Source organism: Haemaphysalis longicornis, unplaced genomic scaffold (genome assembly GCF_048455015.1).
Source record: "Haemaphysalis longicornis isolate Haplotype H1 unplaced genomic scaffold, Haemaphysalis longicornis Haplotype H1 scaffold_7, whole genome shotgun sequence".
Classification (NCBI taxonomy): domain Eukaryota; kingdom Metazoa; phylum Arthropoda; class Arachnida; order Ixodida; family Ixodidae; genus Haemaphysalis; species Haemaphysalis longicornis.
In genome coordinates, this window is record NW_027526422.1 from 45,782,812 (window position 1) to 45,809,218 (window position 26,407).

The following is a 26,407-nucleotide window of genomic DNA, read 5'->3' on the forward strand; positions in this document are numbered from 1 at the left end:
TTCCGTGACGTCATAGAAAAGTTGCGGGAAATTGCCTAGGGGGTCGCGACTGCTTCACACGTTTTCTTTCATATCTCCGTTATTTGTTCGAAGATAGCGATGATATTGGTATCATTGTTATCGGGACTAAGCGGTCTTTCTAATAAACCCAACTTGTATTTTGTCTTCATGGCTCCTTTAAACGCTTATTACACTCGTAACGAACTTTGAGAGCCGAGTTTGTTGTAAGTGGGCTCGACTGTACTTGGATGTAGGAGCTCTTGCCTTTTGATACAAAACTGTACTTGTGAGTTATTTTTTATCATCTACTTGCCCTGTGCACTGTGCACAAAATAGACAAGAGGCCTTTTGAACCAGGAGTTTCACTTGCCGTTATTGGTAGCGTGGTCTCGAAAGCTCTTGGTCACATTAGCGTCCCAGGCTGTGCTGTTGTACTCAATTTGCTTTCTGACATAGCAAGTCAGACATCTATGCCAGGCTAACCTCATCAGTTTCATTAGAGAGTGTTGTCCCTCAATCAAAGTCACCTCATCAGTTTCATTAGAGAGTGTTGCCCCTCAATCAAAGTTTGCTTGCTTCGATTTGTATCAAAGTGTACTTTGGTAGTTACAATTCTTCCACGCCTTGTTCCCGCGACCGCAGGTCTTCGACCAAGAGCTGGACGCCTTGGAAATTGAGACCGTACAGAAGGAGACTATCCACCCTCGGAAATCCTACAAGATGAACAGCTCTTGTGCTGACGTGCTGCTCTTTGCCACCTACAAGTGGAACGTGTCCCGGCCCTCCCTTCTGGCCGACTCAAAGTGAGTGGTGATTCCCCAGAGAAGAAGGTGGGAGCGACCCCTCATGGCTAATGGTGACTGTCTCCCCTTTGTAAGTGCAGAGCACTTCAGGGGCTCGCCTTGTCGTCATAGCTCGCTCGCTGGACCCAAGTAGAGCCACACGGCATTCTGTCGTTGCGGCGTAACCCAGAGTTTTCGAAAGCCAAGCGGTTTATATAGTCATAAGCGTTCGAAACTCGTGAACTGCTGGCGCTTGTCATACATCTCCACGTTGTTTAGCACAAAGAAAACTGCTGATACATTTGACGCAAAATATGTAATTAACCGGCAGCGCCTGCGTTCATTTAGTTAGGAACACTCGTTGGGTTGGTTTTGACAACAGTAAGCGAAAAAAAGTGGCAGTGCAACGCCGCCACGTGCGTGAGGAAAAGCAAGCACAAAGAGAACAGAACTCCCGCTGGCGCACACTGCAAAGGGGAGAAATTTGAATTGCATTGGGTAGTAGCAGTGAGCGGATAACGGCGCCACAGCCTATTATGGCGAATCGTTGCTCTGCACTTCCGACAGCTTTCACATTGAGTGCAACGGCTTTAATTTTTTGTGCTATAGGGACACCATGGACGGCACGACGACGCAGAAGTACTGGATCGACGTGCAGCTGCGCTGGGGCGACTACGACTCGCACGACGTGGAGCGGTACGCTCGGGCCAAGTTCCTGGACTACACGACGGACAACATGAGCATCTACCCGTCGCCCACGGGGGTGCTGATTGCCATCGACCTGGCGTACAACCTGCACAGTGCCTACGGCAACTGGTACCCGGGCTGCAAGCCGCTCATCCAGCAGGCCATGGCCAAGATCATGAAGGCCAACCCGGCGCTGTACGTGCTGCGCGAGCGCATCCGCAAGGGCCTCCAGCTCTACTCTTCCGAGCCCACTGAGCCCTACCTCAGCTCGCAGAACTATGGTGAGCTCTTCTCCAACCAGATCATCTGGTTCGTCGACGACACCAACGTCTACCGAGTCACCATCCACAAGGTACGGATGAGGCAACTGTGGAATCTGTTTGGTCTGACAAGTGTGCTGTGTAAAGTTCGTTGAATTAGTTGGTATGTGAATTATGAATGAGGGGTTGTGAGGAAATGTTTTGCTGAACTCTGTTTAGTTTTCTTAAATGATTTCACTTGATCCTTTCAGTGTCATTTTTTTTAGTACAGTGTAGGCCATTTCACATGCAGGCCAATGTAGACCGGTCGGCCTCCCATAGAACTCAATGCATAAGTGTACCGCTTATAATGTGGTTGCCCAAAGCACAATACCATTTACAGTGCGGTTCGGCGGGTCCGCTAATTAACCAGTACAGCTGGGCCATCGTTTTAGGGTCACAAAAAAGAAAACAGGAAGGTGGATTCAGCCATTTGACGCAGCGTGCACTCCCCTCGCTCCTCTAACTTAGACACAAAAAACTAAATACAAGTAGGCACCCTTCAGTTTGTGTGTATCGTTTGCACTGTCATGATAACCACACCTGCCCTTGCTTTACTTCAAGCAAGGTTTGCGAACATTACTGGAATGTTGGTTCAGAGAATCAGTTTCAACGCGAATTAAATTTCGTTGCAGCTGCCGTTCAGCAGCACTTGACTATAATTTTCACGCTTTTTACGGAACAGCACGCTTACATTGCCTAGATATAGTGCCTAGATTGTTGAGCGCTTAGAAAATAGTGCCTAGATTGTTGTGCCTAGGCATAGTGCCTAGATTGTTGAGAAACCTGCGGGGAAAAAATGCTAAAAATAGGGAATTTATGAACCTAAAATTGGGAATTTTTTTTTTTTTTTTTTCCTTGTACAGAGCATCACTGGTTACATATTGTTGCTGTGCATTTCGGCTGCCTTGTGAGAAGCCTTCAGCGTGACTGTTCATTGTCCTCTCTCCTCCCTGTGCTGCAGACGTTTGAGGGCAACTTGACGACAAAGCCCATCAACGGGGCCATCTTCATCTTCAACCCGCGCACGGGGCAGCTGTTCCTGAAGATCATCCACACGTCAGTGTGGGCGGGCCAGAAGCGCCTGGGCCAGCTGGCCAAGTGGAAGACGGCTGAGGAGGTGGCCGCGCTCATCCGCTCGCTGCCCGTCGAGGAGCAGCCCAAGCAGATCATCGTCACGCGCAAGGGCATGCTGGACCCACTCGAGGTGCACCTGCTCGACTTCCCCAACATCGTGATCAAGGGCAGCGAGCTGCAGCTGCCCTTCCAGGCGTGCCTCAAGGTGGAGAAGTTCGGCGACCTCATCCTCAAGGCCACCGAGCCCCAGATGGTGCTGTTCAACCTGTACGACGACTGGCTCAAAAGCATCTCGTCCTACACGGCCTTCTCGCGCCTCATCCTCATCCTGCGCGCCCTGCACGTCAACAACGAGCGCACCAAGGTGGTGCTCAAGCCGGACAAGACCACGCTCACAGAGCCGCACCACATCTGGCCCTCGCTCAGCGACGACGAGTGGATCAAGGTGGAGGTGCAGCTCAAGGACCTCATCCTGGCCGACTACGGCAAGAAGAACAACGTCAACGTGGCCTCGCTCACCCAGTCCGAGATCCGCGACATCATCCTCGGCATGGAGATCTCGGCCCCCTCAGCCCAGCGGCAGCAAATCGCCGAGATTGAGAAGCAGACCAAGGAGCAGTCGCAGCTGACGGCCACCACCACGCGCACTGTCAACAAGCACGGCGACGAGATCATCACCTCTACCACCAGGTTTGTTCCTCTCTTGACTGTGACGAGAAGGCAGTCTTTTTCTCTCATGCAGTGGTGAACGAAGCCTCCTCATTCTTCTTCTTCTTTTGCAGCAACTACGAGACGCAGTCGTTTGCGAGCAAGACGGAGTGGCGGGTGCGGGCCATCTCGGCGACCAACCTGCACCTACGCACGAACCACATCTACGTGTCCTCGGACGACATCAAGGAGGCCGGCTACACGTACATCCTGCCCAAGAACATCCTCAAGAAGTTCATCACGGTGTCGGACCTGCGGACGCAGATCGCAGGCTACCTGTACGGGGCCAGCCCCGTGGACAACCCGCAGGTGAAGGAGATCCGCTGCATCGTGCTGGGGCCCCAGTGTGGAAGCCACCAGGGTGTGCAGCTGCCCACAGCGCTGCCCCAGCACGAGCACCTGCGAGACCTGGAGCCCCTGGGCTGGCTGCACACGCAGCCCAACGAGCTGCCCCAGCTGTCGCCCCAGGACGTCACCGCCCACGCCCGCATCATGGCTGACCACCCAGCCTGGGATGGCGAGAAGACCGTCGTCATCACCTGCAGGTACCCAGCGAGGAAGAGGGGGGCTTTTCCTTGGCAGTTGTGCTGCCAGCATATGGCTAGCACATGCAATGCGCTTTACCCAGCAGGAAGAGCTAATTGAGTGTTGCCATCCTTCTCAGCTAATTGAGTGTTAGCTGTGTTTAGTCGGGTGAGCAAGCTCACACTGAGCATTTCAGCTCTTTGTGCACACAGATGCGTGACTTCACGTGCCAACATTCACACGTGCAACGCAGAAAACTTGCTGCTTGTCTTGAGAGTCCAGTCACGTAGAGCAGTGGGTGAAGCCTTTGTTTCGTGGGGTGCACCTTGCATTGTTGCCCTATAAGTTTGTGCCATTGGGATGCTTCACTGATTGCGTACGTGCAGCTCTGTTTTCTCTTTAGGGGGCCTGTTGAATTTTAGTGCCAGGCACTGTCTTGTGTTCCCCGTTTGACACTCACTGCTGTCTACCTCCTGTCCTTGCCTTGTTAAACTAACAAGTTTGCTTTCAAGGTGCTTAGTGCAACCTGGAGTTGGTCGCAGGTTCGATTCCGCGTAGGTCGCTTTTCTGATGGAGGCGAAAAGCAAAAACGCCCGTGTGTACGAGATTTCGGCGCACGATAAAGATCCCCAGGTGGTCAAAATTAAACCGGAGCTCTCCACTACGGCGCGTTAAACCCTACAATCAATCAATCAACCTGGAGGTTCTTACTCGTAATTGCCACTAAATCAGTACACCATGGTTGCACGCTGTTCTCTTTACTGATAGAAGTGACATAACCTGATTGCTTTCAGTATGCACTCCCACCTACACTGATTCTGCAAGTGATTACTAGGCCTCCTAGATTGTGAGCCCCGGATCATCCACAGGCTGCGCAGAACGCGATCTGGCGTTTGATTTTCCCATCTATTTGAATACTATGAGACCTTTGGTATGAAGGCAGGCCTCAGAGTGCCTACAAACCATCCAGGACTGGTAAATCGGGGAGGCCTACACGCACCTTTTTTAGTATTCCATTACTCGGTACAGGCTGCTCTCCGAGGAGAGCATTGCCAGAGCTGTGCTTGTGACCGAGCCCCCCGTTGCCACTCTCTCTCTCTCAGCTTCACGCCCGGCTCGTGCTCGCTGACCGCCTACAAGCTGACCCCTAGCGGCTACGAGTGGGGTCGCCAGAACACTGACCGGGGCAACAACCCCAAGGGCTACCTGCCCTCCCACTACGAGCGGGTCCAGATGCTGCTCTCGGACCGCTTCCTCGGCTTCTTCATGGTGCCCGCCCAGGGGCCCTGGAACTACAACTTCATGGGTACGCTGCTCGGCTGGCTTGCCACTTCTGATGCCAAGATGCCTACACCTGATCCATGAGGCACACACCGTAGTAGAGGGGTACATTTAGGACATTTGGTGATCTTTTAGGGAGCTCTGAACCTTGTGGCCTCAGTGGTTTAGTATAATCAGGCTCTGACCTTAACTTGTTATGTGTGCTCAGGAGTTAAAATAAGAATCTCTTGTATGTCATGCTAAAGTTACGGCTGTCATCAGTGCATTTTGATGCATTAAGAATTTTGTTTTCGTCAAGCTTTTTCGGGGCAGGCGCTCGAGAAAAGGGCGGCTGAGGTTCTGTCGTTGAGTGCGCCTCTTCTCTGCCCCTGCAGGCGTTCGGCACGACCCCAACATGAAGTATGAGCTGCAGCTGGCCAACCCCAAGGAGTTCTACCACGAGATTCACCGGCCGTCCCACTTCCTCAACTTCAGCAGCCTGGAGGAGCCAGACTCCATTGGCAACGACCGGGAAGACCTGTATGCCTGAGCATCTTCGTGCACTCAGACTTGTTGCTCATCATCACTGTTGCGTTTCTCCCATTTCTTCATGGATGCTTCCTTCTGTAAAGTACCAGGAATAAACAGAGACTTCCTAAGTGTTGTGCCTTGGGTCTGTTCCATGTGTTGACTATGTATTACTTAAGGGTCAAAGGCTTCATAGAGCTGGTGCGTCAAGGTTTATGCACACGTTAAGTACCCTGGTGGTATGGGCATCGGCAGGGGGTGCAGAAGGGGCACTTGTGCCCCACCCAAGACATGCCAGAAACAATAGTCCCCTTCCGGGAGCCCTGCCCTTTCCCTCTCCCCTTAAATGCAACATGTTTGCCCCTCATGACAAAACCCTGCCGACACTCGTGCCTGGTTGGTATGAAATAATTCGGAGCCCTCTACTACGGTGCACCTTGTAGTCCCGTAGCCAAAAGCCAGCTGTGGCTACGGGAGCCAAAAGCCAGGAATGTGACGTAGATTTGGGTCGACTCGTAGCCATAAACATGGTTAAGTAGCGCGGTAGGGACGGGACAAAAGTAGAGACCACGCAGGACTAGCGCTAGTCAATGCGTAAATGTGGGCTAGTTGGTTTGAACTGTGAAACATGGTTCCCATAAGTTTGGCTGCACTGCATTAGTATTTGTTTCACCACGCCAACTTGAATACCTGGTCTTCAGGGAGGGGAGCCTGCGTGCCCACTAGAGAACCGTTGGGGCAAAGAGACACGAGACACAGCCGGAGGCACTGTATGGGAAGTGTGGTGAAAGGGCTGGCTTGTTTGTCTTTTTATGTTCGGCAAAGACAGTATCTGGGTGCTGCAGAGAATGTCTTCAAATTTACATCTGTCTGTCGAAGGTATTTTGTTTAACTCAACAAATTGGCAACTGCAGACGCCATTGACTGCCTGCACATTGACAGAAACTGCTACTTCACAACTGATTTGTACAGTCATGTCGCAAAAGTATTTTGCCAAACACCACAAAGTGCACCTATGCTTTTGCCTACATATAAGCGGATTTGGGTGTATTCCGCAATTTTTTTACCATATAGCGCGCCAATTTGATTTTAAGAAAGCTTTATAATTTCTCTGAGATCAAACTTTTTATAGCAGGTTTGATTCACAAGGTAGCAGACTACCCTCGTCGATTACAGTCTTGCCATATTCTATGCCTCGTAACCTTTAAAGCTTACGAATTTATTTACCATGGCTCTATACACCGTATGCAACTTCATGCAGTTCTAATGCTTTTTGTTCAGCATAGTACTGGCATTCTTGGCCTTGGGTGCCCTTGCAGCAATAAACCCTACTAAAGAAGTTACATATGCAGGCACTTCGTGTAGCAGGTCAAGTAAAGCCTTGTGTAAGTACCACTTGTGACCATTTCAACCAGGGCTTTGAACGACTGAAAAAAATCACTGCTGCTGAGGTGTAAATGTGAAAGCCAGTAAGGCACCCAATTATCCAGAAATGGTGTGGGCTACTCTAGAAATAAGAAATCGGTGAACAGGGAGCTATTTGTGAAAGCCATTCTTGGGATCGAAAAACTTACGACTCTTGAGTCAGTTATTCCTGCAGTTTTCGCTTGAGAGTTGCTGGGCGCACACTTGCTGAAGCAGAGAGGAAAGCTCCAGTTGTACTTAGTCGCTGCATATGCGCATGCACGCTTCAAGCGTTTGCCCGAACAGCATGCAGCGCGCCGTACCCTTGGTATGTGCGTAGTAATGGCTAACCCCAGCAAAACGCGGAGGCGTCGCGTTGTTGAAACCCCTGCTCAATGTGCTCGCATTTCCCATGTATACACTTTCACTTCTCAGGTATTGTGGGGCTATCTTTTGGTAACTGTGAGAAGTGTGCGGCGTAAACCGTAAAGTAAACCGTGCCTTCATTCGAACATGAGTTAACAAAACATATTATTTGTGTTGATAGCGCGGAAAAGGAACCGAATAACCAAAATGTAAGGTAATAGAAATCCCGGTGAGTGAACCATTTTTTTACTGATGTGGGTGTGACGTGTACTCTGTTGGATGCGGGGACCGGAAAGAAAAAATGTTGCTTCAGCGTCCAGTAAATATTGAGCAACCGAGACAATTGTCGGCCGGGCCTACCTTATTGTTTAAAAAAACAAAAAAACCTCGGTCTCAGACCAAATCTAATGCCGGGAGGTCGTCTAGCTGTCATCTCAATTTTCACCGCAGCACACAACTGCAGCGAAAAAAACTCCGACCACTCCGTTTGGTCGCTTCGTATGCCCATCGCCTCCTATGCCTGATCGGCTACGCGAGTCGAATTCACACATAGAGTTTCGTACAGTACACTTACTAAGAAAACTCTATGGAGTTCACAGAACGCACAATGCGCATAGCAGACGACATACCGTTTTTTGTCACGTGACTGAGGCACATTTTCTGCAAAGAAGAAAAAGGTTTTCCCCGGAAATATTTGCAAGTTATTTTGGTTTTTTTGACAAGAGCCCTATTTTTTGTTATTTTTCATGTTGCATCGCGTAAAAAATCGGCGACTTATGGACGTAAACTTCATCATCATCATCATCCTCTCTGCTTTTCTATGCAGAACATGGCAGCGCCCATGCAAAACTGAGCTGCAGTTACTCTAACCGAGCTAACCGTGCATTAAGCAAGCGTATGGTACAAATAGGCGTTCTACCATCGTTCTAGGGTGGCATGCATAGGACATAGAGTTAATGCATAAGGTCCCTGTATTCTGGAAGCGGTGAAGTACTTGTAAGAACAATGGAAAGTGCTGTACGGGCCATCACCTGCTGGGATAACGTTGATGAAGAAACTTTCCGCACGGAAATATATCCGGCCGTACGTCTCTTTCATTTAATATGCTTGGTCTCAACAAAAAAGTTCGGTATCCACTCCACCTGCTTGGCGGCAGCGATACCGTCGCTTAGTGATCTCGGGATGTCAGTGAATGGCTCTCTAGTACTGAAAATGGGCGCGGGAACTAATCGACAAATTAACAGTGATTGTTATGCCAGCATACGGAGTGCTTAATCAAGCTTGGTCTGGAGCGGGAAAACGGAGCCGCCAAACAAAATCAGATGCAGGGCGATTAAAACCTCAACTGACCTCAACCTAAAAGCTGACCTTTCAGCTTCAGCTCTCTTTCCGGGACAAAGACGCACGCAACGACACATCTTTGATCAGCAGTCCGGTAACACTGTCAGCACAAAAATCTCATTGAGATGTAGACGTGAATTCATTAAAAGAATAAATGTAAAATTGAGAATAAATGGCTCCTTGTGTAACGGCAGTGCACTCCAGCTGAGCTGTGGTTGAAGATCTGTAGAGCGAAACTTTTAGTTGCCAACTAACGCCGAAGACGTGGCCGCCTATGCAGGCCTTCCTTATGCGTTCGATGGTCAACCCAAGCGGCATTGAGGGGAAGGCGGTCGAAAAAGCGTTATATCTTTCTTTTCCTGGTCTTTTGTTTATTGCATGCGTGCTTTCGGTGTCTGCTTTGCAGAGGAAACCTGCCGTCTTGAGGGGGCTACCCATTGGGCGTTGCACCTCCACTTGGGACAAGGACTACCTCTGCTCGACTCAAGCTGGCACTCGCAGTGTCAAGGTTCACGTCTCACCCAGCCCTCACATGGATTTCCTCTCCAAAAACTTCGTGTACAGGTAAACCATCAGGTGCGGCCACTGTACAGCGAGCTGCACTGCAAAGCTCCCTTCAATGCAGAACACTACCGTTCTCCGAGCTCGTGAGAAGGGCCTCCCGTTCAAAGCAGGACGACTTCTTCATCAGTGAGGTGAGCCCCACGGCAGGCCTGCATGGCCAGGCGGTCTGGCGACATATTGTATACTATATCGAATAGTGGCAGGAAGCAGCACAAGGGGCTGTCTTAAATGGAGTAGGACATTAATCTGTTCACGTAAATTTAAATGTGTGTAGCTTGGGAATTTCTGGAACAAAGCCAAAAGGAGGATCTGATGAAATATAAGGGTCATTTAATAAATTTGGTAAATATATAGCAAATCTGTAGTAGTTTTTGCTTTGATTCGTGACCGTGGACGGAATGTAGGTTGACTGCTACACCCTCACATCGAAGCAGCAGTCAAAGTAGTGGACACTGTAAGGTGAAAGTGCTGCAAAGAAAAGCAAGTAATAATCCTTACTGACTGCTTGCGTAATGGCAAAACCATAACAGGCAAATATTGTACTGTATGAAGGAAAAGCTGAAAATTAATATAAAAAGAGTCCAGACTGGCACAAAAGAAAGTGCTCTTTCACCAAGACAGTGCATGATCCCACAGATTGCGCATCAAAATGGAAAAATTGCATGACTTTAGCTTTTAACTGGTTCTTCATCACCCCATACCCTTTGGACTTGTTCCTGTCTAATTGATACTTGTTCACAAACTTGGAAAATTTGGTTCTGTGGAAAACGTTTTTATGAAATAAAGAGGTCATCACTGCGGTCGACGTCCGTCTTGCTGCCCTAGACCATTCCTACTTGTGTGGTGGGGTTAAAAATATTGAAAGCTCGTTGTACCAAGTACAGTAGACTCACGATAATTCGTACTCGAAGGGACCCCAGAATTTTGTTTGAATTATCAGAAGTTCTCATAAATATGACTCTGGGCAACATACCAACTTGTGTTGTAATGAAATACTCACATATATTTAATAACACAACATTCACACACAATACTGAAGGGCTATGCACACTTTGAAAAAAAAAAAAAATAGATGACTGTTTTGCCTTTGAACGAGAGTCCAAAAATGTTATCGACGCCAGCAAAGGGAGCCAGTTCATTGCTTCGATACGTGTATGCAGGTAATCGGCTTTATTTGTGACTGTCAGTGATATAAAGATGCAAATGTGCAGCTAGATGTGGCAAATGCAGCAAATATTTTGCGGCAAGGACAAACAAAAAGTACAAATTTATCGAATTTAAGTCATGAAGCAGTGTGAATTAAGCAGGTTTAAAATACACTGAAAACATAGTGGGCCAGCCAAAATTTTAAAACTTGTAGGATTACCCAAAATTTTGATTTATCGCGAGTCTACTGTATGTAGACCTCAACAGAAACTATGCTGAAAAATAAAATGAACTGTTCAAGAAAAAGGTGTTTAACTTGCATTTTTGCCATACCCACCAAGCAGCCATCATATGCATTGAGTTTTACTTCGTACAGTGTTGATTGAACTTCCTAGCTTCAGGCTTGGTGTGCTTCATGTTTATTTCTAGGTTCATGTATGAGAAAACTTAGAATTCGTTCTGTGAGACTGAACCTTAGCTGCGCATTGTGAAAACATTTTTTTTTTTCTTTTTCAGTCATAATGTAACATTAAAGCATAAATCAGATCTTTAGATTATAGTTGCCTCAAGCATTGGCTTTACAGGGATTGTGTCATTTTTATTTTTCTCTTTTTTTTGACAGACTGAATTGTATTACTTTAGGTCACTGGGTGCTGACGCAAGGAAAGAGCCTGCCAACATTGCTGCTCAGTTTCCAGAGCTTGCCAAGGATTTCTCATTACCAGAGTTATTCCCGAAGGAGGCGTTCTTCTCCAGTGTACTCCGGATTGCATCACCAGGGCTGTGTTTGTGGACTCACTACGATGTATGTTAACATCACTTGGCATCAATTGAAATTGCAAAGTGAATGACGCTTTGCAAGAGGCTGCTCTATAGGATGAACTAAGCAGTCCTTGCTTCCTACTCAGGTCTATATAGGATGAACTATGGATAAACTCTATAGGATGAACTAAGCAGTCCTTGCTTCCTACTCAGATCTATATAGGATGAACTATGGATAAACTCTATAGGATGAACTAAGCAGTCCTTGCTTCCTACTCAGATCTATATAGGATGAACTAAAACTCTATAGGATGAACTAAGCAGTCCTTGCTTCCTACTCAGGTCTATATAGGATGAACTATGAATAAACTCTATAGGATGAACTAAGCAGTCCTTGCTTCCTACTCAGATCTATATAGGATGAACTAAAACTCTATAGGATGAACTAAGCAGTCCTTGCTTCCTACTCAGGCCTGAGTGATATCAAAGATACTGTGTTTAGAACTTCCTTTTCTTGTACCAATATTGAGTGGTCCTGGAGAGATGTATGATCTTAAGAACATTTAAGGGAACACCAGTGCACGTGGCTTATGCTATTGCATGCTGCTCAATGCAGATCCAGGGCACATGTTTCACATCCCACAGGGATAGTCGCGTATCACGTTGTCGGAGTGATGGCACGTCGTTCCCTACTTTTGTTTCCTCACTGATGGTGAAGTTTCCAGCATACCCAAGTCCTGTTCAATTGTAGGAATGAAAACTGTGCAGCAATTATTTTTTGCTTCCCAGGCAGGTGTGGTTGGGCCTTCGTGTCGAAAAGAGCCGGTGAACTGCCAAAAATAAGTGTTTCCATTTAGGGCTGACCTGAGCTGGACTTACGTACATGTAAATCGCAAGCCTTTGTGAGGCAGTTTGGCCCTGGGCTCTCCAGGTTGGCTAGGGATGGTATACTCTAATCGTCCCTGCAATTTTAACAGTTGCCTCATAGCTGATGGAAGTTTTTTCAATAAACAGGCGTGGCAGCCTGCCGAATAGCCTTCTGGGGCATCGACAGCTGCAAGCTGAAAAATTCACAAAGCAATTATAGTGATATTGGGAGAGACCCTAACGAAGAAAATAAAGCCAAATGGTTTTCAATAATCCCAGAAGAATGCTACAGGCTGCTAGTAGGATTGAGACTTTTTTTTTCTATACCAGATAAAGTTTCACGAATGGGTAAAGTGGAGGACTTATGCATGGACTTATGCTTTTCTTTTCTATGACAGAAAAGCGTACGTACTTAACATTTAAATAGAATGGTTGCTAAATGAGACGTAATATTCCTTTTGTTGACTGGGGCTTGTTTGTTGTATGTTGCTATCATCTAGATTAGTGCACATTAACCCAAGTGCTGTTGTTGCTTTACACTCTTGCGTGACCACATGACGCAATGGTGATGTGTATTCAGACTTATCCGTGTGCTGTGGAACATTAGAATGCGTTTTCAGTGACTAATGTAATCTTCAGACGTGGGGATCAACTTGCCCAAAATACGGCAAAAGCGAACAATGGCTAATGTGTAGGTCAGCTTTCCGTCAAATTGCTGGATAGACAGCTAAGCCTCTTGGTTTGGTGCTATCTAATTGCCCCTACAATGTATCCACTCCCTTCTTTCTCCATTGTTCTCTTATGCTACTTGAGCAGGCATGAGCGTATCAGCACATGATGGAATTTCAAAAAAGGTATCTTTCCAGGTGATGGACAACCTCTTAGTACAAGTATGTGGCAAAAAGAAGGCAGTACTTTTTTCCCCGAATGACTTTGAGTACCTCTACATACAAGGCAAGTTGTGATCATGTGTGTAGCATGTCAGAAACCATTATTGGTGCATCACACTGTGGTTTTCTTGGCTGCATGGTTGTTCGAATTCTTTGTGTTCCAGGAGATAAATCTCTCGTTCTTGACGTTGACCAGCCAGATCTGAAAAAATTCCCACTGTTTGGGAAGGCTACACGATACGAGGCTACTCTGAGTTCTGGCGACGTTTTGTTCATACCTGGTAAGGCTTCCATTCCAGAAAGCTAAGACTCCATTTTAAGCACACATTTCTCTTTTTATAGCATTGTGGTTTCACAGCATGACCTCTTTGGACTTTGGCATTGCCGTGAATGTGTTCTGGAAAAACCTGGACACAGAACTGTACGACAAGAATGATCCGTACGGAAACAAGGACCCACTCCCTGCAAGCAAAGCACTTACATCAGTGGTCAAGGCTGTAAAGGACATCCAACAAGCACTTCCATCTGATTACCAGCATTTCTACGCACTGAAGATGATCTCACAAATAAAGGAAGCCTTTCATTTGCCTTAACACTTCAACCCTCATCCTCGCCGCATGCAAAATGCAGTGAACCACAATAGCTATAGGTAAAGGGTGAACAGTTTTAACAAAAGGGCGACATTTTAATGAAATGTGAGTATTTGTAATCTATAAACTGCCCGAACGAACGCAACATTACTAATTATGACTTCAGTCAATGGCTAGATTTTGAAGGCTAAAGTAGCATTATGGGCAACACTGATTTCCAAACCGTTCTTTGTTCACAGTTCCGAGGAGCGTACCAATATAGTGCCCAGTATATTCTACGCAACTGCTCCGTCTTGCCGGCCGGCGGCGACTGCGATTGGCGGCGGGAGCGACTGAGTCGCGTTCGGCTTCAAACTCTTCCTTCTCACCCGCGGTTCCGACGACGTTCTCCACTCTCTTGTGTCTCGCCCTCTTTCCCTACCGTTCTGTCCGGAGACATTTCCCGACTTGGGTACAAAACAATGGGGGATGCTTACACGAACTGCAGGCAAACAGCTTCGCCGTAATAAATTTCTGCTGCGAGGTCGAGTAGCGTCGACTGCAACTCGTGGGTGTGCGCATGCGCCAACTAGGAAGAATTGCGCGCGCAGAGTCGTTCTATTTCTTCGTCCCTCTCTCTCTCTCCCTCTATGCCTTTGAGCGCCTTCTAAGCTGAGAAAAAATATCGCAACCTAATTTGAGTTCCTTCAAGCTGAATATAGTTCACCAGGACAGCCAGAAACCACGCCAAATAATTTAGGTAACTGCGGATGCACGTTCCACAACGCGCTGCTCCCTCACATTACCGCATCGGCGTGATGTCACATTTTGCCGCCGGCCATCGCCGCTGTCGCTCGTGCCGCCGCATCTGCGTGCGTTACCAGAAGTGTACGAAAAATGTGATTGAAACTGTCAATTTGGGCTCACTTTAAGAGGCATTTACAAAAAAAGAAAGCAAAGCTAGGATATGAGCAGAAGAATCTTGGATACGTAAGCAACCGCAGAAAAAATGCCCATTGTGGAAGTATTTTTTGAAGGAAGCTCGCGCTTGACATCGGCGGATGTGACGCCACTCCAGTAGTTACGCCCAGTAAGGCGAGTTTCTGGAGGCCGGGTGCGAAATAAATCGCTGGTCTCTCCCTAAGGTGGGTCCCTTCCCGCGTTTACTTCTCACGTTTAGTTAACGGAGCTCGTAAATGGGCGATTTTCGTAGTCGAGGTGCACCGCGACAAGCTGTCTAGAGTTCCTTTGCCCCCTTTTTGACAAAGCTAAATGCTATCAATATGGCGGCCTGCCGTAATATTCCACTTGAGCAGTACTAGGCCTAATGAAATTGTCAGTGTTTTGCTAAAAGCACACGTTGCCGCAAAATACTTCTACGTATTCGCCAAAGGACGCAAATAAAAATTTACGGCTAGCCCGGAACAAATGCCTAAAGGTGTCCTAGCGCTGAGCAGCCGCTTTGCTCTAGCTAAAACCTTGCGATCTCGGGAGAAGTGTTCGGTGCGTTTTGATTACTCTTCGCGGTCGGAAAGCTAAGTGCTATCTTACCTTTACCGGTATTCTTGTGGAGGTAGGATAATTACGTGGAGTGCTTGCTCTGGGTTGTTTGTTGCCTGCGCCCACTCAGTGTTATGTGTGCGGAGGTGTGCCGGCATTCCTCGGACGGCGCTCTTGGGTCGTTTCCTTGTTCCGTTCGCATCTGCGCGTTTGACGACTGCCCGCCCCTCACAGTTTTGTGCGGCTAAACCAAAGTGTCCGGCCGTGTCCGTTTCTGACATTGCTGCCGTTTGCCTTTCAGCGAGGCTCTCCCTCGAAGGAAGGTGAGCTGCCGGTCGCTCCCGCTGTCTCGTGGGACTAAGCATCCCTCCGGCTTGTGTTTGCAAGGATAGTGGCGAAACATGCAGACCATCAAGTGTGTTGTGGTTGGCGACGGTGCTGTTGGTAAAACATGTTTGCTGATTTCGTACACAACAAACAAGTTTCCATCAGAATACGTCCCCACGGTAAGCCCACCTCCTTCATTTCTCATTTGTGACCTCGCGGGTATTGCTCCTAAACCAGTAAACATACATGTCACGGTCTTTATGGCTTTCGGGGCGCGAGCGGGCCTTTCTGCCCAGCGTGTCGCCCATTTAGACTCATTTGTGATCTCGCGGGTATTGCTCCTAAACCTGTAAACATACATGTCACGGTCTTTATGGCTTTCGGGGCGCGAGCGGGCCTTTCTGCCCAGCGTGTCGCCCATTTAGAGTTCAGTTTATACGTGTAATCATGCTGGGTGCGACTCATAAACACTATTGTACCGCCCTTTGTGGAATGTGGAGGCAGGCTGAGTGAAGTTTAGCGTCAATGTCAACGATTGTGTTCACTGAAGGTCTGGTCATTGCAGCGCTTTGTTGCAGCTGGCAATTCCGTTAAGCATACCATATTGTGCTGCATAGCACTAGAGATAAAACAAGAAATTTAAGTTATGAACGGGCGGAATCATTGCTGTCACACAGCCATCCCTGGAGCCCGGGGTTTGCTTTGTGCGTACCAGATAACCAACCAAAAGCGGAAATAAAAGATTAAAATGAAGGGAGTGTGAGCTGCAACTGGTAATCGTACACTCGATTTGTTGTTCTCCCTCTAAAAATGAAGTATTTGCAGCTTTGTCACGTGAATTCGTTTTAAAACTACCGGACATCCACATCGAATAACATCACCCCATGCAAAACAACCTCCTGTACTGCTTGTGAAGTCAGCCAGGAGGCGAAAAGAAAAAAATTCTTTATATATGTTGTCACTTCAGAGCTGTTTGAGGCTTTGATTGGCTGTTTAGTTGGGACATGAATACATTCAAATGGCTGAATGGTGTTTGACCATTACTGAGCTTCATGGGGCTTGAGAATGATCAAAATAGATTGCCGTAGAAAGCAGCTGCGTGGCATTATTTGATCGCCGTTCAGTTCAACGGCTAACTGTCTCTCTGGGGGCATTGTAGTCTGTAAAAAAATTACCAGCGGTTGTTGCCCCATTGAACGTTTGCTGCTCAGGCTCCGCAGCCATTTCACTACTAAACTTGGCTCTTTTTTTTTTTTTTTTTTCCCAGGTATTCGACAATTATGCCGTGACTGTAATGATTGGCGGTGAGCCGTACACCCTAGGACTTTTTGACACAGCAGGCCAGGAGGACTACGACAGACTGCGGCCACTCAGTTATCCCCAGACGGACGTCTTCCTGGTCTGCTTCTCTGTCGTCTCCCCGTCCTCGTTTGAAAACGTCAGAGAAAAGGTGAGCAGCACCTGGTTGGTGCGCAAGCTGTGCTGCAGTAAGAGGATAAAGCTGTGAACAAAGTTTGCCCGAGAACATTTCAAATAAGCAAACGATTCCACAATCTATTTTGTAAACATGGCATTGCACCCAATGCGAATAAGCTTCAGTGGAAACAAACTTTTCTTCATGGAAAAAATTTGAGTTCAAGTGACAATTTTTAGCAAAACGCCTATATACCTTACTCGATTTCTCGCATTCCTCGAACAACCATCTTTTTATGTTAATTTTTTTTTCTTTGGCCGATTTTATGTGTGATTGTGAGTGGTGTAAAATTTGGCCCAGGTTATGGAGCAATTGGTATAGTCGAACCTCGTCATAATGAACACTGATATAGCCAATTATCGGCTGTAGCGAACTAAATGCAAACTTTGGTTGGTCGCGCTTTATTTCAATGACACTTATTCTTTAATGAAACTGAAACCGTGAGAGCCGCCTGTGATATCGGATGTAACGAAGAGATGTTTGACGAATAGGCTAATACCCCCCTGTAGTCCGAAAGTGCAAAAGTATAAAGGCCCTTTGCTCGTGGACACTGTGGAAGACCTCATTCTTCACAGTGCTGCGAGTATCCACCCGATGAAGATTGCATCCTTCATCAAATAAATAAAAGCGCCGGCCTGTTTTGTCAAGTGAGCTTTGTTCTGTTGTAATTTCACGTACTCATGTTCTGGTTCACTGAGGTTGAAATGCAGCAAGGAGAAAGGTGAGGGTTACCTTGTTTATAGTGGAATGGAAGCCTAAAAAGATGCATTTCCGTATCAAGTATTTTTGCGTGAGCCAGATTTCCGATTTGTTAAGCCGATTTTTACCTGTACTGTTGCAACGAATATTGGATATAACGAACTAATTTGCTGTCCCGAGACTAGTAACGAGGTTTGACTGTACCTGCAAGGACTGTACCTGCAAGATGCTAGACATGCTAGATTTGGTGTGTAGACCTAGCTTTAGCCAGAACGGGGTTGGGTCCTGTTAGCGGGCTGAACAAAAAGATTGACATAGGCTGGACTTAAAGGAGCACTGACACAAAAATTTTAGGTTACACTTTTATTGCTTTTATCGATGCTTAATGGCCTGGCCAACCTGAAACAGCACTTCAAATACTTCAGTGCGCGATAGTTATTTATATTGAACGGCCTGAAAATCGTTTGTTTCAAGTTCCCGCGCTTTCATCCCGAACGGCGCATATGACAGAATCCCTGACTGACCTCACCGCTTTGTGCAGCTGTCACCGGCGCCCGCTTGAGAGGGTGTTGCGCCTGCTCGCCGCTCGTGGGGCCGCGCGCGTGTAGTGACGTCCCGAGTTTTTGATGAGCGCTGCCGCGTCACTTCTTTTGGCTTTCACTGGATGATGTCACGCTGATGTCTATTTGCTGAGTGCCGCTCCGCGCGCTGCTCCGTTGGTGCGATAAGTGAGATCCAATTGAACTATGTTGTTCGCGTCGCAGGCCGCTCATATTTCAGCCAGGGTATTTTGTTGGGTGAAGGAAGCGAACTGTGCAATAATATTAACGTTGAAAATTGGTGTCAGTGCTCCTTCAAAGCGTCGTGTGGGAGACATTAGAGAAGCCGACTGAGCGCTTTGCAGGCTGTTGGGACAGCAAAGGGGCTGCAGAATTTAGGCATGCATGGTCAGTTTGTCAATGCAGCCTTGCTGAATACGATAGTGCAGGAAAAGGGAACCACATTTTTGCAGGATGGAAAAGCCTGTGGGGTAATGCGAGCGGTGACCAGTAAACTTTCCTCTAGTCAACTTTATCTTAAACACCCTATTGTTCTGCATTCCGTTGCACCGAGTTTGACTAAACCAAACTTTTTCTTTGGCTTCCACAAGTTCATTCAATTGAATGCTCGCTGTCATCCAGCATCAGTCCAAGCTTCTGCTGCAGGATTTTGTTTTAATTGTGAATAATTGCGACAAGAAATTGTATTTCGTGGGAAATATTTTTAGGTCCTAAACTTCCTCTCATACAAAGGCAAAAAATGAAATGGTTGAGGCGTGTGATAGAGGTTTTTGCATTTAGCCTCATGAAACCTTGGGAAGGATAATACTATCGGTGAGCATCTACATTTGAGCCCAGTGTTGGCCACGGAAACTTCCCTTTGGACATTTTAATAACCTCCTCACCATTCCGGCAAAGCAGGGGGAGGGGATGTTTCCTCCAAGTGAGGGTAGCAGCGGTCTGACCTTCTTTGCTCCCACTCCTCCCCATCCCGGCATCATCCCGCATCTGCCACTCCAGTGGGTGCCCGAGATCACACACCACTGCCAAAAGACGCCCTTCCTGCTGGTGGGCACCCAGATCGACCTTCGGGACGACGCGGCCACCCTCGAGAAGCTGGCCAAGAACAAGCAGAAGCCCATCTCCAACGAGCAGGGGGACAAGCTCGCCAAGGAGCTCAAGGCCGTCAAGTACGTCGAGTGCTCGGCCCTCACTCAGGTGAGTCAAGTGACCATCGTCATCACCGTCAGGGGGCGAGACAAGGGGACGACTGGTGGGCTTCGCAGGGTCGTGCATGCCACACGACTGGTGTTGCCACTATGCCTCTTTTCAAAGAGTTTGCAAGAGGTGCAGGGGGAGGTGAAGAAATAAAGGTTCTTCTAGTTTGTGACAACTGCATTAATGCTAACCGCTTTAGCACGACCATTGCAGGAGGTTCCTTGGACTGTGCTGTGTGGGATGCTGTGTGTGACATAGCATCAGTGCAGGGTTCTGAAGACAACCGTTCTGTTTGTTTCAAACAGAAGCCTGGCTTCCCATGGTCCCCTTAGCATTTATTCAGTGTCGAAAGATGCTGCATCACTAGCTGAGAAATCGCTAATTAAGCACCTTTACTTTTCACACAACGAGGATATGACGCAAACAAGTGGCTTCTGTGTGGATCTCTGTGAACTGGAACCGAGGGAGGCAGCAGTGCAGTAAGCAGCAACCAGATACAGGGTTATACCTAGGGTTCTGCGTTTTTGGATTTTATTTTTGAGCAGATTCGGAGGGCGTTTTTCGGAGTTTGTTTGTTTTTGCAAATTCTGAGTTTTTCGGAGCGTCCTTTCAGAGTACACAGAAATCTGAGTTTTTCGGATTATTAGGGTCGCAGAGTATTGATCTTTAAGAAATGCCATGCACAATAATGAAAGAAATCAAACGGCAGAGTCATTTTTATTGCAGTCAATATTTGCAACATTCGTGGTGAAATCCATTTACAACTTGTAGTATATGCAGGCATATTTTCCAATGTTAGTGTCCGTCACCGCAGCACGCTCCTTATGACTGACCACTCGATACATTGAGAATGGTCTTTCGACACTCGCACTAGATATGGGTAGACCCAGCAAATCCAGTGCGCAACGTCAAAGGGTGGGCCAGTCTCGTGCATGCATCCACCAAAACTGTAGCGGCTCCACAATTTCCTTCACAATGTAGGCCTGATACGCCAGGAACTCTCTTTCTAGCTGGGTAATATCATGCTCTCGCTGCACAACCACTGTGAACAAGTGCTTGTAGATCTAGAACGTGTGAGGTAGTTCTGCCTTCACGTTCGGGTTGAAGATCTGCACCAAATACCAAAACGAATCGCTGGTGTATTGCAAGTCGTCCGCAATATTTTGTTGGACGGTCTGGCTCCACTTCTCGGCCACAGCACCGTAGTACTCATGGAAGCTGTTAACAGTGTACAAGCACTTCTCCTCGTCAGCAGTGTCGAGCATGCAGTTGACTTCCCCGCCAAAACATGTCACTGAGGCGTCAGTCCATTGGCTTAACAGTGCCTTCAGGCGCACAGCAAGTAGGGAATAGACCTCATGCACCAATGTAGATTCAGCTTCTTTATTGATTATTGATTCAGATTCAGCTTGATTATTGAGAGCACTTTTCATTCGAGGTTTTTCTTTTTTTTTTTTAAGAATGAGCTTAACAAGCAGGTCATGTGGATAAAGGAAACGAATATCGAACACAATCGAATAAGATTGTGAATGTTGGCCAAATTTTGATAAGACCAGCATTGTCAGCTGACACGAGGATCAGCTAACAAGAGAAATCGAGTCCTACCAAATTGTTTCATTGAAAGACAAATGCACTAGCACAGCTTCCATAACACGGACAAAGACAGAACTGAAATTCTTATCCAATCACTAGTTTTTGCCTTCCTAAAGTGCCTTTTTTAAGCGGGTGTTTGAACTGTCATCCTCCACTTTTTAGTTTTTATTGTATTTGCTTGTGCTCCTCCCCTTTCCCTCTTTTCTTTCGTTCGCAGTGTACCGTCTCGTATAAAATCGGGCGTTACAGTGAAAATAAACGAGTTGGTAGTAGCGCTGTGTCCCATCCACTTCGTTCGTCCTTGTTCCTTTGCACTTACTCAAACGCTTAATCTTTAGTGAAGTGAGGTCAGAGAAGGGCAAATGAAATTCTAGAAAAATAACATATCAGGGAAAAAGGCCCGAAGTGGAGTGGCAGGGATGGTGAGAAGTGTTTGACCTTGGTTCGACTATTGTTGTGGGGAGAGATCTGGTTTTTTATAAGGGTCCAAAGCGACTCCCTTTGTGAAGCTTGCGAACGTAAGTGGAACTAACAAAAGTGGAAACATGAAAATAGAACAGGAAAGGTTTTTCGAGCATCCCAGGGAATGATAAAGGGTAGTCTAGTTTTCACAGGCGGCGGTCCCTGAATTCAGTTTTTTGGATAAATGCGAGTTCACAAAATTTTTACCGGCGAGTGTTTTTCGGATTTTATCGGATTTATCTGAAAACGCAGGACCCTAGTTATACCTTGTACTCGGTGGTTTCGTTTCATCACTCCTGGTGGAATCGGTCGTGCTTTCCCAATTTCTCATGTCCTTGGCAGCTATATACTAGTGAGCAAAAACTGTCTATCTGGGATTTGTGGTGAGGTTTGATGGTTTGTAGAAGAGCATGGAATTGTATGTAATAATGAGAGGGTTAGCTTCCACGTATGTCAAACTGACCGCTCATGTACGGAAGTTTCAGTACGTGCCATCACATTGTGCAGCGTGCACATTTATATGCACGGTGTGGACATTTCCCACATCAAGGTAATGAAGCCCTCATTTGAGGAAGGAGGTGGATAATGAACGTGTTTTGTATGTGCTGTTTTGATGTAGGATCCGCCCGAGCGGTTGGACTTGCAGCATACATAGCAGATTCAGATTTGCTTGTTGAACATTCATGCTTGCATCTTTTCAGCGCTTTAAAACAAGCGTTTGTGCTGTGGCTTTTTTGGTTACTTTATGATTTCGCTCTGTCACTGTTCTGGTTATTCTTGTGCCCATGGGAAAAGGAATAGTCAGGAGAGGCTTCTAGGTGGAAAAAAACGTGAGAGTGGGTTCAGTTTTGACCTTATTGTAATTCCAAGTATGTTCGTGAAGCGTTAATGTCGCTCGTGGTATTCTGGCTGATTTCCGGCACATTTGGTGACATCCACCGGGTATTTTGCCACTCGTCTGGTCAGTTGCTATCTAACCAGGAGTGGCAGCAGAGAAGAGAGTAGTAGCATGGGAAAGGGCGGTTGGTTTTTTGTACATCCTAAACTAGTGGAGTTGCTTCACAAAAAGCGATGCCAAGGCCTTTCCTTGGCATTTTTTCCTTTGCCGATGTTCCCGGCTGCAGGTCCAGCTGCACAAACAATATTGCAAAGGCACGTTTTGTCAAATTCTTGTACAGAAGCCCCAGTCTAGACTTACCCTGAGCTTTGCCATCTTTCCGTAATCCTATTCCGATAGGCCTGCCATTTAACTCTTCCACGGCGGTGCCATAGGCCATCGGAAGCCGGTGTCCGATGATTTCAAATCTCCCGCAAAATCTGAAATGCGCGCTCCACAGACAATTATCACCATCTGGTGTGTTCATTGGCAACTTCTCTTTCAATTTCGGTTTTGTTTATGTGTCTCGTATGGTGGCGGTGTAGCAAGAGAAATTTGAACCGAAGGTAGAGGGGAGCGGGAGGAAAAATGGCGTCGGGTTTGCGCCGCGCTCCGCACAGTTGGACTGCTGTAGCAAGCACTTCGGCAGCTCCTGCTGTCGATTTTTCTGATTCCAGCAGCAGTGAGGGGTCAAGCAATGATGTGGGATCTTCAGATTTCAGTTCCGATGATGAAGCTCCGGTTCAGGTGCCTCGCACTTCAACAAGTGCTGGCAGGTCATTTCGTTGTGACTCCGCGCTGTATTTATAAACAAAACGTGCTTCTTATCTGACGACTGCGGTTTTGATTTTGTGTTTAGGGTCTCGACAACGTACGGCCAGGATATTTTGCCAAATGCACCGCACCATATCGCACTATTACCTTCAAGATAACCTGGCGCTCGTGTCAGATTAGCGCTGCAGGGTTTAGGTGCGACGCTTCTCAGGAGCGCTGCATTTTTTTTCTTGTTTTTTATTACCGAACTGATAAGGATTTTGTGCGAAAACACAAAGAGTATATTTGGATGCGCATTTTACAGAGACTCACTCACCCTTGAGTGCCTTCGCGGCGTGGTACAGCCGTCAGTTCCGCTAGGTTGACGGGCCCTCAAAAATTGAAAACGTGATGTACATTGTTGATTTATATATTGAATCATAGCCAAAGAACTTAGGAACAATTTGTATGTCTTAAAATTACTGAAATAATTTTTAGTCTCGGTAAAATTGCCGATTTGTGTTTTTCGTATACTTTTCTTGGATGCTTTTTTATGATTACTTGACGAATAAACTGTAAGTAATTGTACCTTTAACAAAACTGTTGCTTTCTGTTTGGAAGAGCAATCTATAAGCTACAATTTCATGCATAGCAAGGCTAAGTGTGTCCAGTAGCTCGAGAAAAAAAACGTTTTGTGGAAGCACTCAAAATCGGCCGTTTTTCGGCCGATTTTCAAAAACGGCCGTAACGAAAGAGTTAAGGCTGAAAGCCAAGGTGAGCCTTTCTGCTGTTTGTTTTTGTGGGCTGCCAAGGCAAGGTCAACAATTGCGCTGACCATTAGTGTCTCTTCACTCTGTGTTTTAAGTTGGTCAGTCGCTGCTGCTGTTGTGATTGCCTGGCCATTGCGCTGAGGTGACGAGGCTTAGCGTTTTCGTCATTTTCTACATTATTTTACGACTGCTGTGCATGTAATGGTGGTCGATTCACGTTCGAGTGAAGTAATCTATCAATCTAGACCAGTTGATAATTTGTCTACAGTGTCCCTTTGAATTTCTTTCGAGTGATGTGAGCTGCAGTTGAACTCGGTGCTGAAATGCCTGCACTGCATCTGTGCTATAAATTGCATTGTGCTAAATCGCTAGAAATTAGTGCGAACCTATTTTGGTCCATGATCTTGCTACATAGGGGTGTTCATAGGTTTTGCCACAGCCAAAAATCAAACTAGGGACTGTCTGTTACAGCTGGGACCCATAGCCACTGGCAACCGGTTGTAAGAATGGGATTGAGTGGTGGTGAAGTGCTTTCGGCACCCGTGTGCTGATGCAGTGATCCTTTTTTGGCGGAAAATGGTTCTTGGGCGCATCGATGCGTTGAAAGTAAGTGGTGGCTGTGTGTCTTCTCCCCCTCTGCCAGAAAGGGCTGAAGAACGTCTTTGACGAGGCCATCTTGGCAGCGCTGGAGCCCCCAGAGCCCAAGCCGAAGCGGCGGTGCGTCCTCCTATAGGGGGGCTGTCTCTGGAGACATCGCCAGCCAGGATTGCCAGTTGCCAAGGAGGGAGGGCCACTGCCAGGGGCCAAGGACGCCACCTCCCCCTCTTCTTTGGGCGCCTCTCTTCTCTCGCTGTGGAAGTCTGGGAAGCGGCCTCCGCCCGCAGAGTCCATCAGGGGAACAACAGCTGCCCAAAGGGGGATCGGTGTGGGCCTTGTTTTAGGGAGAGAACGCCACGTCTCTTGTATCGAAGCAACAAGTGGCTTGCCAGCACTTTTCTGTCTTTCTTTTGTTCGCATTTTCCTCTCGAACTGCCTCCACGGAAAAGAGGGTCCCGGGCAGCGCGTCCTTCTCCAGGCGAGGAGTGCGAGGCCGCTGCCAAAGCCTTACTTTGTTAGCCAAGTACCGCAGTATTGGAGTGGATGTGCGTCCTTGCTAGAGTTTGTTGTTGTGGGAAGCCTCTCGGCCTCTCTGGATGAGTTTTTTTTTTTTTTTTTTTTTTTTTTAAATGCGTAACTTTAGTTGTCCTGCTTGTTGCAGTGTCAAGTGTACAAGTGAGTAAGTGCAAGCAGTGGATCAGCCGCCCCAGGATTGTGCCAGAGTCTTGATTTAGATCCCGGGATTGAGCTACGGATGTTCCCCTTGTGCAAGAGCTGTTGCAGAAACACCGTTTATGAAGTGTGTGCGTTGAAGGTTCACCCTGCAGCTTCAGACGTTCCTTTCGCAGCATCCGAGATTTTTTTACTGGGAAGTTTGCTTGCGCCAAAATGGGGCTTGAGCGTGGCCTTTGTTGCTGTAGCGAGATGATTTTGAGGATGCAACACTATTTATTTGCTGTTGTGTGAAAATAGAAACTTGCGTCCCCTCCTTTTTTTTTTTCCCTCACCCACTCCTGTGGGCCTCCGGTTACTGCAAAGAGGAAAATACTTAAATGAGCCTCCTAACAATGGTAATGCACCTCTTAACAGATTAACATTCAGTTAGCAGTTCTCTGTGGTAATAACTAAAAGCCAGCCTTTTGGTATACTGTAAAAAGATTACGAATTTTTATAATAAACGACCTTCAGCCTTGATTTTGTAAAAGTGCTCCGTGACTTTCTCAGTTGTGGCTGTAAATCTGCAAAACGAGGTGGGAAAAGTGTCGCGTTCGTCGGCACTGCTACACGGCCCACGACAGCCAAGAACTGCTAATTACACAACCATACACGACATTTCCTTTCTGAAGTGAGTACCTCCTCTGGCTGCCTGCAGGATCAATGATGAAAATAATCGCAGCTCGTCCGAGTTTCCGCAATCTGAACAACTGCTCGTGGAAGAATCCAAAGTGCTTCTTGCTTGCGACTAAAGGTGGGCACTGCAGATTACGTGCAGTTGATGTAAACAGAGCACTAGCATGCCCAATTTTCATTTCCTCACAAACAACGAGAGCTGCACTTGTATGCGTCGGCAAACTGTCTACAAGCAAAGTTTCCCCAGTGACAAAACATTGAGCAACAGCTATAAAGTTTCGTCAGTGGCAACACTACTAAGCACCACTGTGAGTGTCCTGCAGGGGCCAAAGCGTGCTCTTCTTACTATGTATAGCACTGTTAATGAGACTTCAGTGCTTTGACGTACACCTGCACCCGGCCCCCTCCTTTTCCATTGTCGTGATGATGCCGTCTTGTACAATCTATACGCAATGTGGATAGTCATAGTGTTG

General features: G+C 47.1%; 3 protein-coding genes across 4 annotated transcripts in view; all 3 read left to right on the forward strand.

The window, feature by feature from the left end:
- Positions 1–5,997, forward strand: part of Prp8 (pre-mRNA processing factor 8) — a 34,647-nt gene extending 28,650 nt beyond the window's left edge. The window contains exons 19-24 of the mRNA XM_077677090.1: positions 643–803; positions 1,392–1,821; positions 2,733–3,535; positions 3,628–4,098; positions 5,182–5,384; positions 5,734–5,997. Coding sequence (XP_077533216.1) covers positions 643–803; positions 1,392–1,821; positions 2,733–3,535; positions 3,628–4,098; positions 5,182–5,384; positions 5,734–5,888 — 2,223 coding nt within the window. The 3' untranslated portion in view covers positions 5,889–5,997. The remainder of the gene's footprint in view (positions 1–642; positions 804–1,391; positions 1,822–2,732; positions 3,536–3,627; positions 4,099–5,181; positions 5,385–5,733) is intronic.
- Positions 5,998–8,455: 2,458 nt separating this feature from the next.
- LOC144145463 (tRNA wybutosine-synthesizing protein 5-like) lies at positions 8,456–13,814 on the forward strand. Its single transcript, XM_077677091.1, has 7 exons — positions 8,456–8,719; positions 9,384–9,541; positions 9,603–9,672; positions 11,310–11,492; positions 13,183–13,270; positions 13,371–13,487; positions 13,549–13,814. Exons 1-7 carry the CDS (start codon positions 8,642–8,644, stop codon positions 13,797–13,799), a joined length of 945 nt encoding a protein of 314 aa, XP_077533217.1. The 5' UTR covers positions 8,456–8,641; the 3' UTR covers positions 13,800–13,814.
- A 660-nt stretch (positions 13,815–14,474) lies between these two features.
- On the forward strand, positions 14,475–25,778 carry Cdc42 (Cell division cycle 42). Of its 2 annotated transcripts, none has more exons than XM_077677093.1 (5): positions 14,475–14,920; positions 15,577–15,781; positions 16,870–17,052; positions 19,335–19,532; positions 24,631–25,778. In XM_077677093.1, exons 2-5 carry the CDS (start codon positions 15,677–15,679, stop codon positions 24,718–24,720), a joined length of 576 nt encoding a protein of 191 aa, XP_077533219.1. In that variant the 5' UTR covers positions 14,475–14,920; positions 15,577–15,676; the 3' UTR covers positions 24,721–25,778. The 2 variants fall into 2 exon arrangements, with proteins under 2 accessions (XP_077533219.1, XP_077533220.1); XM_077677094.1 differs by lacking the exon at positions 14,475–14,920 and adding an exon at positions 15,257–15,278.
- The last annotated feature ends 629 nt before the right edge of the window (positions 25,779–26,407 follow it).